This window comes from Bos indicus, chromosome 25 (assembly GCF_029378745.1).
Source record: "Bos indicus isolate NIAB-ARS_2022 breed Sahiwal x Tharparkar chromosome 25, NIAB-ARS_B.indTharparkar_mat_pri_1.0, whole genome shotgun sequence".
NCBI classification, from domain to species: domain Eukaryota; kingdom Metazoa; phylum Chordata; class Mammalia; order Artiodactyla; family Bovidae; genus Bos; species Bos indicus.
Window position 1 is genome coordinate 22,971,025 of NC_091784.1, and position 14,138 is coordinate 22,985,162.

A 14,138-nucleotide genomic window follows, 5' to 3' on the forward strand; every position below is an offset into this window, starting at 1 on the left:
AATTCTAGTAAAATTTATGTAACATAAAGTTTGCTATTTTCAATGTACAATTTAGTGCCACTAATTGCATCCACAATGTTAGGTAACCATCACCAAAATCTATTTCTAAAACATCTCATCACACGAAACAGTTTCTTAACCGTTAAGCATAACTCCCCATCCCCCTCTCCTCTTAAGCCCTGATAACATCTAATCTACTTCCTGCTTCTATGAATTTGCCTATTCTAGGTACTCCTACACAGAATGGTATGATATTTGTCTTTTTGTGTCTGGCTTATTTCACTAAGCATAATGTCTTCAAGGTCCAATCATGCTGTAGCATGTATCCAAGCTTCATTTCTTTATATGGCTGAATAATATTCCACTGTACATATAGGACACATATGCTAATCCATTCATCAGTTGATGGACACTTGTGTTGTTTACACCTTTTGGCTATGGTATGCAAAACACTTTAATTACATTTTATTGGTCAGAATTTTGTTACAGGATCACCATTCTCTTCAAGGAAAACTGAAAGATGTGATTTTCTTTCAAGTAGTCAAAGAGCATCCCCAACTACAATTGGAGTTTTATTAGTTAAAAACAAATGAAGAAAGGTCATTAAGGAAACAACTAGCAGCCTCTGCAGCAGTCCACCCCTATGCCAGCGAATGTCTTTCCACATATAGCACACACTGACATTCTCCCAAAGGAAACAATCACAAACTCTCATCCATTGAGAGGTTAGGATTTCTGGGCAATTTGTAGTCTTCTTCAACAGATCTGGATGTGTCTTCTCCTGGTCTAAACTAAAAGATAACACATTTGCTACCAGTTCACCCATTATTTAATTTTGCAGGTGGAACCAGGTAAACATTAAGAGCTTCTTCTTTTTATTTTATTTTATTTTTAAACTTTACAATATTGTATTAGTTTTGCCAAATATCGAAATGAATCTGCCACAGGTATACCTGTGTTCCCCATCCTGAACCCTCATCCCTCCTCCCTCTTCATACCCTCCCTCTGGGTCGTCCCAGTGCACCAGCCCCAAGCATCCAGTATCATGCATCGAACCTGGACTGGCCATTCGTTTCATACATGATATTATACATGTTTCAATGCCATTCTCCCAAATCTCCCCACCCTCTCCCTCTCCCACAGAGTCCATAAGACTGATCTATACATCAGTGTCTTTTTTGCTGTCTCGTACACAGGGTTATCGTTACCATCTTTCTAAATTCCATATATATGCGTTAGTATACTGTATTGGTGTTTTTCTTTCTGGCTTACTTCACTCTGTATAATAGGCTCCAGTTTCATCCACCTCATTAGAACTGATTCAAATGTATTCTTTTTAATGGCTGAGTAATACTCCATTGTGTATATGTACCACAGCTTTCTTATCCATTCATCTGCTGATGGGCATCTAGGCTGCTTCCATGTCCTGGCTATTATAAACAGTGCTGCGATGAACATTGGGGTACACGTGTCTCTTTCCCTTCTGGTTCCTCAGTGTGTATGCCCAGCAGTGGGATTGCTGGATCATAAGGCAGTTCTATTTCCAGTTTTTTAAGGAATCTCCACACTGTTCTCCATAGTGGCTGTAGGCAAAGGTGGGTATATAGAGCATTCACAGGTTCATAGAAATTATCCAGCCCAACTGAGTAAGAATAACAAAATTTCTCTTTTCTGGGAATGGAAGAAGTTTCTTGGCTAACAAGGAGGAACTCCTTTATCTGTTACTTTCCATTACTTTCTCTCTGACCTCTGGAAGATTCTTCTTTGTCTATATCTCTCTCCCTGGACTCATCAACTTGGGGACAACAAGCTTCCTCTTGGACTCAAGAATCTTTCAGGGGTTTACTTTTTAGAGGTGTCCTAATCTAAAGGTTGCTACCCAAGCTTGGGATATAGTTGGTAAAATAATTCCTCTAAAAAGCAAATAAATTTTTAATATTTTCTGGAAGAGTATTCATGGCCAAACATCTCCTCTGTACATAATATACAAGCATGAAGAGTATGCCATATTAATGCCACATCACACTCCAGTCATACTAAACTCCTTTCATTCCCTCAAGCTCTTTATGTTCCAGGGCATTGCACATACCAATCTAAATGCCTGGAACACAGTTTTCCCTGATCCTTACTTGGCTACTCATCTTTAAGGGCTCTGTTAAAATGGAACTTCCTCTGTGAAGCCTTTTCCAATGACCTCCAGTGACATGAATCAGCCCTGATTTGCACTTCCCCTAGCAGACTGCTAACCAGCCTTCATTGAGGTTTTAGGTAGAGTTGCTGAGAAGCTTAGCCTGAAGCAGGGAGTCATATGCAGGTAACTTCTAGAAGTAGTGTCCTTTAGGGAAAACCTAGCAGAGTATGGGAACCAGCATACAGAAAGGCAGTGAGTGCCCACCTGTGACTTCCCAGAGAAGCAGTATTAGCTTTGCCAGGGAACTTGCTAGAAATGAAAGATTCCATGAACCATCCTAGAAACTCTGGGAATGGAACCAGTAAGCTGACTTTTAAAAATTATTTATTTAGCTGCTCTGGGTCTTAGTTGTGCCATGTGAGATCTAGTTCCCTGGTCAGGGATTGAACCCAGGCACCCTGCACTGGGAGTGTGGAGTCTTAGCCACTGGGCCACCAGGAAAGTCCCATAAGCTGTTGTTTAACCAGCCTTGTAAGTGATGCACAACTCAAGTTTGAGAAACACAGGGAGAGGGGACAAAGTCAAATGAGAATGTGGTCCCAGGTAAAATCTGGCCTTGGCCTGACCCACGGGGGACTCTAGAACATAAATTGCACCACAGAATTCTCTCTGCCTTTGGCAAGAAGAAAGACTTTTGCATCCCTGTATCAGCCACTCATTGACTGTAGGCTGTCCCTGGCATAGGGATCCCTTGGGGAGGTAGCTCTTATCAGCTAAGAACAATTCTTCCAAGAAGGGACAACCACGGGCTGGCAGAGGGGGTAGGAAGGTTGGGGCTACAAACGCACCAACCTAGCAAAGGGAATCTAGGCATCTATGGGAGACTAACAGCATCTGTTTCAATTGTTCTTATTTGTTCAGTTATCTCTGTTCTTTCCTTTAGACTGAGTTCCAAGTGATCAAGAACTAAGTCTTTCTTATTATTAACTTACCAGTGCCTTTCGTGGTGTGTGAAATGTAATAGTTATTTATTAAGTTAATTGATTAATCAAATGCTGATTGAGTGCCTACGGTACCCTGGGCACTGACCCAGGGTCTTGTAATTTACATGTGAATTCTTTTGCTCTAGTGGGGAGGTGGCAATAAACACACAGATGCATATACATACATGTGAACATATGTGTATATGTATATAAGATGGTGTCAGATATTGAAAAATGCTATAAAGAAATAAAAAGCAGAGGGAGAGGACAGAGAGAAGAATGAGGTGTTATTTTAGAGCAGTTAAAGGATTCTCTGAGAATGCGACATTTGAGCTGAGATATGAATGAAGTGAGGGACTGAACCACGAGAAGGAACATCTGGTGGAAGTAACTTCTATGTGAATTCAAAATTATTTCTAAATAAATGTTTTCTTATGAGAAGGATATCTCGGGGGAGAGCATTCCAGGGAATGGTTGGATGAATCACAGGAAACACCTGGGATTTCTATACTGATAAAGCAGGAGGTGACTGGAAGAGATGGACAAGTGGCATGCTACTTACTCTTCTCATTTATTTTTTATTCGACTTCATTTATCAAAGTATACCTGCTCAAGATTTTCTGAAAATCAAATAGGGCCAAAGGGGCTGTCAGGAAAAGCAGCTCCTGGCCCCATTCCTGCTCCTCTCCCCCAAAGTTACCATGGTTAGCTGGTAACTTTTCTGTCTTGAGCGAATAAATGAAAGGCATTCAGTCGTGTCTGACTCTTTGTGATCCCACGGACTTAGCCCACCAGGCTCCTCTGTCCATAGAACTCTCCAGGCAAGAACACTGGAGTGGATTGCCATTCCCTTCTCCAGGGCATTGTCCTAACCCAGAGATTGAACCTGAGTCTCTTGCATTGACAGGCAGATTCTTTACCATCTGCATCACCCTAGTTTAACTTGAAAGTCGCTCGGTCATGTCCGACTCTTTTTCTAGTCCATAGATTCTCCAGTGGGTAGCCATTCTCTTCTCCAGCGGATCTTCCCAACCCAGGGATCGAACCCAGGTCCCCCACATTGCAGGTGGATTCTTTACCAGCTGAGCCACAAGGAAAGCCCACTCCAAATACAGTTGTTGAATTTTTATGGTTCCTATATTGATTCCCTTATAACTTTCAATGGCATACTCCAACCTCTAGAGCTTCCATCAGCTATCGACAGCATACCTTGGCTGTTCTCTGTGTAATACCTGGATGTTGCAGCCCCACCATTCCTTCCCTCCTCCAACCATCCAGCTCCAATCATAGGTGCAGATAGGAGGGACCTCATTTTCAAGTATTTGAGTGCAAAAGAATAGGGGATTTTGGTTACTGAAAGAAGGTCAGTAAGGCTAAAGTTTAAATAACATGAGGATGTGTTTTATAACCATATTTCATTTTCCACACCTTGAATCTAGAAGTGACAAACCCATAACTGAACTATGTGAGAATATAAAGGGGAGTTATGGGATGGCAGATAGGGCGCCCTCAGTCCACATCTGCTTAGTTTTCACCATTTCCTTAACTGACATTCATGTGGGTGACTTTACCACAGACGAGTTTTTCTCTTTCAGCTTATGTTTCTTGGAAGAAGGGCATAGACAAAGGTGAAGCTGGGGGGTACACTCAGCCCAGTTGTACATCTGGCAGAGGCTCCAATACCTTCAGAGCCTTACACCCTAACATGTTGCCTTCTCACTCATGATCATGTTTTACTGCTGAACCCCTGGGCATCATCAGAGTGGCCCCAGAAGTGAATCAACATGGATTTTTCACAGCAGTCTTTTGAGAGGTCTCAAAAGTTCCTCCTACTCTGAGAATTGTCCTCTCTCCCTCAGCTCACAGGAGCTGGTCCCAGTAGCTGTGTCCATACCACCACCACCCCGTCTCAATGACCACAGCAGGTCGGGCTGGAAAGTGGCATGAGACACAATCAGTTTATCTCCCCTGAAAGTTTTTAATTGAGACTAAAACTGCCCTTTTGAGTCTGGGTGGATCTCTTGGATAGAGGAGACATAAAACCTCAAAATCTAGCTTCCATCTGGAGGATCAACAAATAGAGATGGCAAAATAATCTTTTTCCAACTAAAAATATGGAAAGAGGCAGAGATGAAAAATAGAGTGACTTTCAAGCCTTTTGATGGCTTTTATTCCCTGGTTTTATCTCCTTGCTGAGGCCTGATAATGTCTTTAGGTAAAGGTTTCTTGAAGCAGCACCATATCCTTATATCAAAACTCCAATTCCTTAAACTAACTCCAATGAGTTTCTTCTATTTACAGCCAAAATGTACTAGCAAAATATCCCCTACTATATAATGGGTTTCTTGAGGGGCAGGTAGGAACCATATTTGTGTATTCTTCAAACAGCTAAGCAGAATGCTTTGTGCATAGTAGGTACTCACGAAGTATTTATTGAATTGAATCAGCTGCTGATACTCATTCCTAAATGACACAACCACTTTCAGGGGCCCTGACCCCTGCTGCTGCTGCTAAGTCACTTCAGTCATGTCCGACTCTGTGCAACCCCATAGATGGCAGCCCACCAGGCTCCCCCGTCCCTGGCATTCTCCAGGCAAGAACACTGGAGTGGGTTGCCATTTCCTTCTCCAATGCATGAAAGTGAAAAGTGAAAGTGAAAGTGAAGTCGCTTAGTCATGTCCGATTCTTAGTGACCCCATGGACTGCAGCCTACCAGGCTCCTCTCTGACCTAGGAGAGGAAGAACAGAAAAAATACAGATGTACAGACTAGCTAAGAATCCAATCACCAGACTCCTCTGCCCATGAAATTGTCTAGGCAAGAATACTGGAATGGGTAACCATTCCCTTCTCCAGGGGATCTTCCCAACCCAGGGATCGAATGAATCCAGGACTCTTGCATTGCAGGCAGATTCTTTACCATCTGAGCCACCACAGAAACCCCTAAGAATCCAAAGGAAGCTGGTAAAAAGAAGCCTTAATAAGAGTCTCAAACATCAGTTGCAAGCTATCTGAGTGCCTCCCGGTCTCCTGCCACATTCGTAGGATCAAAGAAGGTCATCAGCAAACAGAAAGAGCCTGGCTCCATCACTGTTATAAAAAGATAGTGCTTTGAATCTCTTGGGTCCCTGATGGACCTGGTGAAAGAGCCCTCTAGTGGTAAGAAACGAGCGATTACATTTAGGTTTAGAAGCTGATTCTACGCATCCATGTACACACACCTACACATTCAATTGAATGAAAGGATGAGGTCACCCCCTAGTAAGTGGGGAGGCATCATCAGGAACTAACTGACGGCCTTCCTGCCTCTGCACTCCCACTCCACTCAGGTGTTCTGATTCTCCAAACGCAAGTTCAGATCTTCCCATACTCTGTGATCAGCTTTGAACTAGTCTGTGATCAGTTTTGGACCTGGGGAGGGGAAGACAGGGGAGGGGAGAGGCAGGGGAGAACCCTGCCTCACCAAGCCAAAAGCTCAGTATACGTTTTCACTCTTGTTATGTTGATCCCTTTCTCTCCTTCAGAATTGTCCACATCCTGAGCAGTGATGTCACCTTCATCTGCCTGAGCTCCTGACCCTTCTCCCCAACCCCACACAGTTTGCCTGGATGTTTGATTCCATTCTCCTGGACCTTCTGGGAGCCATACCTTGTGTGTCTGGGCTTCTATTACAGACCACGGAGGTAGAGAGAGGGCTGCTGTTGTTTTACTGTGAGTTTGGTGAATGGATTGATTGGAGCACACTCTGCCAAAGCCCATTGACCTTCCAATCACGTGATCCTGCTTAAAGAAAAGACTTTTCTCACTCCTATCAGAGGAAGGGCAAAAACAGATCCTGGAGTAGTTGCTTTGGTCATTATTAGTTATTTCATATTATTTAAGTTTTTGAGATGAGGAAGGGAAATTTCACTAATCTAGCAACTCTTTTCAGGGAACACCAGCTTCACCTCCATCTTACATAGGGCTTTTTCCTTTCCTTTTTTTTATTTTTTTTAAGGAAGCTTTATTGAGAAGCAAATTTCATTTCAGGAAAGGAAAAACAATAAATAACTTATAGAAAGCTTGGTACATTTCCCCCCATTACCTCCTATCTTTCTTCTGAGATATGACTAGTTGTGGTCTTGGCCCCAAGTTTATCTGTTCCATTTTGGTTATGTGGCAAGCTTTCAGTATTTCTACTTCCTGCCTACCAATCAGTGTTTGTGATCCACGACACATGCATATGCAAGTAAGTCTATGTAGGGGCATAAACCTACACTACACCTATACTTAGGCATGTACACCCACAAATGCATATAGCTATGCATTTGCAGCAAATAGGCTTATAACACTGTAAGCAGGTACTGTCATACACAGATATACATATATATATATATATATATATATATATATATATATATATATACACACACACACACATATCTGCTTTACTTCTACAACAAATTCCCAGGCATTCAGAACTCATAGCTAAATTGGACACAGCACAAGTAAACATCTAAACACAATCACGTGATGACTACTATGTATTCAAATCTACACATGCATGTGCAGGTATATCTAACACCAAGAACCAAATATTTAAGTGAATTTAAGACCAAAAGCATACAAACAAAGTAGCAGAGTCACCAAGAAATCGTGAGCTGCATTTGAGAACTCTTCCGTGAATTGTTGCTATTCGGTCTTCTGGATAGAAGCTCTCAGACAGAAAGCCAGAAATGTCACCAGGGGACTGTATGTGTCTGCGATTACCTACCATTATATTTTTGTCCAGTTAAATAACATTCAAATATGACAGCTGGTTATGAACACATCTCAGGGACTGCAGAAACAAACCAAGCAGCCTTGATTCCAAACACCCGACCTCTGAGTCTCTGTCCCATCATGCCACAGAATAGAAATAATGAGGGCATTCTGTGGACTTAGTCTACTTGGCATGCTCAAGTATATGCCAGAACACATGGTGATAAAAAGCTATTTGAATTAAATGCTGATCCTTGGTGGTTCAGATGGTAAAGAATCTGCCTGCAATGCAGGAGACCCAGGTTCGATCCCTGGGTCAGGAAGATCCCCAGGAGAAGTGAATAACTACCTACTCCAGTATTCTTGTTTGGAGACTTCCATGGACAGAGGAGCCTGCCAGGCTGGGTGCATGAGATAGCAAAGAGTTGGACACGACTGAGCAACTAACACTTGGAACAATGACTATTTCCAAGGAAGAGTCTCACTAGCTTTCAGGTGTGCACCAACATTTGTACTTGGGACTAACAAGGAAAGCAGACCTAACTTCACTTGCTTCCTGTCTAACTTAGACAAGGATGTTAACAAATGATCATCCAAGGGACCTTTGAAGAGAATCTGACATTTTCAGCGACTCTCCCACCTTGACTCCATCACCACCACCATCCGCAAAATGTACGGTTGTTAAAATATATGTGTTCGGAGATCAATATCTCACACTCCATGGGCCCAAATCCCTAATATGTGCATAATAGAATCTACATACTTCTGGCTCCTTCTGTCTTTTAGGAATACATGATCATATGTATATGAACAGTTCCGGGTCTGATCTGAGCACGTTGTCTCCGTTGTAAACCAGAGCTCCAGAGAAAGGAGGGTAGACATATTGGTTTGTTTTCTGGGGAACCAAATTGAGACAGACTATACACAGATGTTCCTGTGACAACACTTTTTGCCTGCCCAAGTGAGCCATAGAACCGTTGCCCCGAGTCGCCGGTCCCTTTAAGAAGACTCGGTCTTCCCCAATGGGCTCCAGCGGCGCCCGCAGCAAAAGGCAAACTTGCCTGGCTCATTGGTGGTGGGGGAAATGCCGCGTCGGGTGGGAGCTGAGAGAGCGCCAGAGTGCGCTGCAGGCTCCTTTCCCCTTCCCCTTTCCTTAACCCTTCCGGGAGCGGGGAGCGGGGGAACCGGGTCGTGCTGCAGCGCGCCTGAGGAGCCGGGGCGCTGACTGCCCTGGGCTCCCGAAACTTTGCGCGGAGCGTGGGTTGACTAGGTTGAGAAGAGCAGGTGGGCTGGCCTCGGAGGGGCGGGAGGAAGACCCACCCGTCGGTATCCCAGGTCTCTCGCCCGGGCGTTAGGAAGGCGGGGGTGCAGCAGCAGCAGAGGAGCTGTCCCTTCAGCACCACGGACCTAAAGCCTGGTCGTTAGGCAGGCGGAGGCGGGGCAACAGGCGGGGAGCTGTCCCTTCAGCACCGCGGACCTTTGCCCTCCGATGAAACCTCTCGGCCCCCGCCCCAGGACTGTCTTTTCTCCAGTTTGAGCGGGGGTGTCGGGAGCAGGCGGTGAGCTTTCCTGGGAGGCTGGGGAAGCAATGAACACTCTTCTCAGCGACTCGCCTCCCAGCAGTGCTATTTTTTGCCATCCGCCCTCACCCCCAGCACACGCGCTCGCACACACACGCACGCACGCACACACACACACACACACACACACATAGCCCTCTCTGGATTTCTTTGCCTTGAGTCTCCCGGGGCTGTGAGGAGCTAGGCGCATCTCAGATTGAGCTGGCAGCTCCAGGCTCCAGAGCCATGCCCTGCACGGACCCTCATCCTTACCAAGCTCCCGAGGAATGAAAGGAAACCAGGGACCCTCAGAAGGCAGCGGTGATGTGGACCAACCCCCTGGAGCCTGCACCCTTCCGAGGGCCATAGGCGACCGAGGGAACTGGAGAGAGCTCCAGACAGGAAAACCCAGCTTTCCCAAAGTCCCTGTGGATGCCGACAAAAGGAGACCCGAATTTTTGGAATAGCCTGTCCTAGGTTACCCAGCTGCAGAGTGATTTTTCCCCTCTGGCATTGAATCTCCCTCTCCAACGCCCAGCCGTCCAGAGTACCATGAAGAATTATGAGGATGTGTGACAGAGGAGTCCAGATGTTGATCACTACTGTGGGAGCCTTCGCAGCTTTTAGTTTAATGACCATTGCAGTGGGCACGGACTACTGGTTATATTCCAGAGGTGTGTGCAGGACTAAATCTACAAGTGATAATGAAACCAGCAGGAAGAATGAAGAAGTAATGACCCATTCCGGGCTGTGGAGGACCTGCTGCCTAGAAGGTATTTACTAATTCCTCTCAATGGCCCCAAACAATCCAGTTTCTGATTTTTTGCTATTCCAGTGTGTGGTTGGGGAGACAGAGGCAGTGTTGGGGAAAGAGGATAGTTCGAATTATTGCCAAGAATTTGCAGATGTCCAGACTGTTCCAAGAAAGACTAATGCAGTGTGGGATGAAAGGGTTGGGTCTTGTTGGTCGTTTTTGGTATGAGCTTCATGAGATGAGATTTTGTGGCTCTCCGGGAAGCTTCTGCAGTTGAGAAAAGTCTTCAAATCTAAGATCCCCAGGCATATTGTGAACTACTTTGCTTTGATCTCTGGCTTTAGATGGGGTCTCTGGCTCTGCTTAAATTGCATTTCAGTGGGGAAGAGGTGACAAGAGAGGAAGGGAAGGAAGGGAAAGCAGCAGGGGGAGAGAGAGATTGATTATGACCTAGGCTGGCATACTCTCAGCTATTTCCTGATTTCACACCATAGTCTTATCAGTTTAACTTCTGAGTTTGGTCTAACTAGATATTTTCATGAACTTCCATTGCCAATCAGTTCCAGACTAACCTATATGAACCTCTACATGCACACACACACATATTTTATGAAAACATTAATACATATTTCTCCATTTGGGATCAAAACAAAACTGAAGTCTAGGTATTTAGTGTCCACCTGTCTTCTTTCCTAAAGCATTTGCAAAGCCAACATATATTTCTATGACATTTGCATAAGACTGATTCTCAAGAATCACAGCATACCACTTCTCATTCAAAAAATTGAAGATTCATTCTAAATTACAATGAAGAGGACTAACTAATTTTAGAATGTCAAGCCTGTCTCACTATAAACTTGCCTTCAGAACACCAGAAGTCACTCTGGATGTCAGTAGGAGTAAATTAAAAAATAGAGAAGGAAATCAAAGCTCTTTAGAGACTGTGTGCCTGAGGGGAAGGAACTGGATTAGAGGGGCAGAAGGGAGTTTTTTCAGGCTTCTGAGGAATCTGTGAAGCTTGTCATAGTGATGAGCAAGGAAATCTGTGTTTCCTGTGTGCTTTCCTTCCCTGCCTGCCATTGGTTCTCCATGCCTGCATTCCCACAGGCTGGCATTTGTCAGGGCTTCTTGAGAAGTTGCATTTACGTAAATTGCTTAGGAAATCGTGCTATGACATCACTTGCTAGTGTAATATTGCATCATTCCCTGGCCTTCCTCCCATGATCTGACACTCTGAACAACTGCTCTCCTGACTGTAGCACTACTAGAGTTGATTCTGTTTCCACCGCAAATTTGCAACTGGTGGGAAGCCCAGGTAGGAAAGGATGACTTTAAATGCAACAGGATTACTGCACTTGCTGGCTGAAGACCTTGGTAATGCCGCAAACTATCTATGTGACCTTGGCTAAGACATTTACCTATCCAACCCTGAGCATATTAATCTGGTAGATGATTAATTTGGGATAGGTATTCATGAATTAGCACTATCCAAGGGTCTTATTATAGCCAATGTACTGACAGAAATTCTTTCCTAAACTTTGACAAAAATCTGATATCTGTGATTATTTGTAGTCAGATATGGTGAAGTCATTTACCTTAGGGAAATGCCATAATTCTCTTTCCAATGTTAACAATAAGGAATTGAGCCATCTTTATAAAGCTGCAATTTGGTGGATGTTTTGGTGTCTATGTGATTCTAAGGATGACATAAAAAAATCTGAAGTGGCTTCCAAGCCAAAATGGCATATAGGTAGACCATGTTTCATTTATTTCCAAATTTTCTGCCTCTTTGTTGTAAATCTGGGTATACACAATTAAACCCCAGTTTTGGCCTCCCTCATTAGGTCCTAAAATTCCTGAATCCTTGTTCAGAATTTCTCAACTGATGGTTTCACTTTTCTCCAACATCATGTCCTACACCCACAGTTTGTATAAGGAATTGGAATCCCACCCAGGCATTATGTGGGCTTAGTGGGAGAAGTGAGGATTTGAATCAAGAAGAAATTGGATTATCCTAAGATATGTTCTTGGTCAGGTGAATTCTTCTAAGAAAATTTTCTTGCAGTCTCCTTGCAATGTGACCCAGGTATTTTATTTTTTACATTTTTGAAGTATTAATACAGTGAGCTGCACAAACTTTAATGAATCACAATGAAATTTTAGCTATGTGTTCACCCATATAATCAACACCAAAATAGGCCTAGATGAAATCTGAAGCTAAGATTTTCCTTCATGCAATGAACATATCAAGTGTTCAAGGAATTTGCAGGAGCATCTGCTTTATGCACAGGAAGACACATGCAGGAGGCAGCATCCATCTTCTGCTGGAATGAAGGTGTACAGCCATCTCCTGCTCCATAATCTCTTGTCTTCCAAAGCCTCAGCATCTTCATTTTACTGGCCCTTTAAGTGTCAAAGGATAACTGGGTGGGAGAGGGCATCCATACTTTTTTAAGAGTCATGAGAGAATGTGGCTATTTCGTACAAGAAGGAGAGAATGCTCCAGAGGGACATGACAGCTGTCTGCAAATATCTGAAGGGCTGTCATATGGAAAAGAGGCTCAAAATGTTCTATGTGGTCTCAAGAGGATAGAATTAGGAGCTAGAGGAAAACAAGTTTTACCTCAGTATAAGTAACTCCCCAATATGTCATAAGAAGCTTTCAGAGGTTATGAGTTGTCTACTACCAAAATTATTCAAGTATAAGAAAACTACATTAATTGTTTCCAGATTTAACTAGTCATCAGAATCACATAGAGAGCTTTAAAAAGTAGATAATAAGGCCCCACAACTAGGTTTTTGGCCTCCATGGGTCTGCGGTAGGTCACTTGGAATCTTAATTTTCTGAAAGTCTTCCAAGCAATATATGTTAATGCCAAACCACGTTGAGTATTTACAATGGGTCTGGGAATAACCATGTGTGTTAGGAAGGATCACATCTCTCAAGTGAGAGAAGAGATGTTTCCAGTTTTCTTTTCTGTAACTCAGCAGAACATCATACATATTTAGCACTTATTATGTGCTAGGATTGTGCTAAGAACTTTGAAAAACTAACTCTTTCATCTTCAAAGGCTGTCAGGGTGGTGGGTATATGTATTAGCCTCATTTTACAGATGAGAAAACTGAGGCCTGGAGAAGTTATAGAACTTGCCCAAGGTCTCATACCTAAACTCAGCAGACACTACTGCACCTAAGCCATGTTGCTCCACCTAGCCCTTGCTAGAGAACATTAATTCATGCTCCAGAGGATAAGTTGCTACTGGTACAAATATAAGCCTGTGAGAGAACCCAAACACATGGGTTTTTCCATTCAGAAGCCCCAGATCCCACCATGCTTGTGCAGCATCTGCAGGGGTGTAGGAGCCACCAGACAGGCAAAAACTCAGAGGCAGTAAAGGACACTGTTTGAATGAAAAACCAATCAACCTATGTAGAGACACCCACACTGAGAAGCCAGAACAAATGCCTGACTCATTAGCTGGAAAGCACGCTAGGCATTCACAAGGCGGTGCCCCGACCTGCTGTGTGCTCTCAATGGCGGCATGTGAATTTGAATGAGAACATGTTCAATATGTGATTCTCTCATTAAGAAACCTCTTGAAGTTGTAGATATAATCAAAGGGATGTGTTTAGATAACAGAAAGACCACTGGCTTAGTAGGAAGGATGCTACGAGGTGCTAATCACATTCCTATCTCTAGCAGTTGTGTATGTTAGTACACGCAGCAGTTGTATATGTAAATTGTGTATGTTATTTCCTCCTTTGGAACTTAGTTCACCCAGTTCTAAAGAGAGAGCTTCAGGTAAGATTAGTAAGTAAGTAAAGTAGCTCTGTCGTGTCCGACTCTTTGCGACCCCATGGACTGTAGCCTACCAGGCTCCTCTGTCCATGGGACTTGCCAGGCAAGAGTACTGGAGTGGGTTGCCATTTCCTTCTCCATCAGGTAAGATTAGGAAGAAACAAATCCAAACAT

The 14,138-nt window shown here is 43.6% G+C and overlaps 1 protein-coding gene across 1 annotated transcript in view; it reads left to right on the forward strand.

The window, feature by feature from the left end:
- The first annotated feature begins 9,069 nt into the window (after nt 1-9,069).
- The window catches only part of CACNG3 (calcium voltage-gated channel auxiliary subunit gamma 3), a 101,236-nt gene continuing 96,167 nt past the window's right edge, over nt 9,070-14,138 (forward strand). The window contains exon 1 of the mRNA XM_019987274.2: nt 9,070-10,184. Within this exon, the coding sequence (XP_019842833.1) occupies nt 9,974-10,184 (211 nt within the window). The 5' untranslated portion in view covers nt 9,070-9,973. The remainder of the gene's footprint in view (nt 10,185-14,138) is intronic.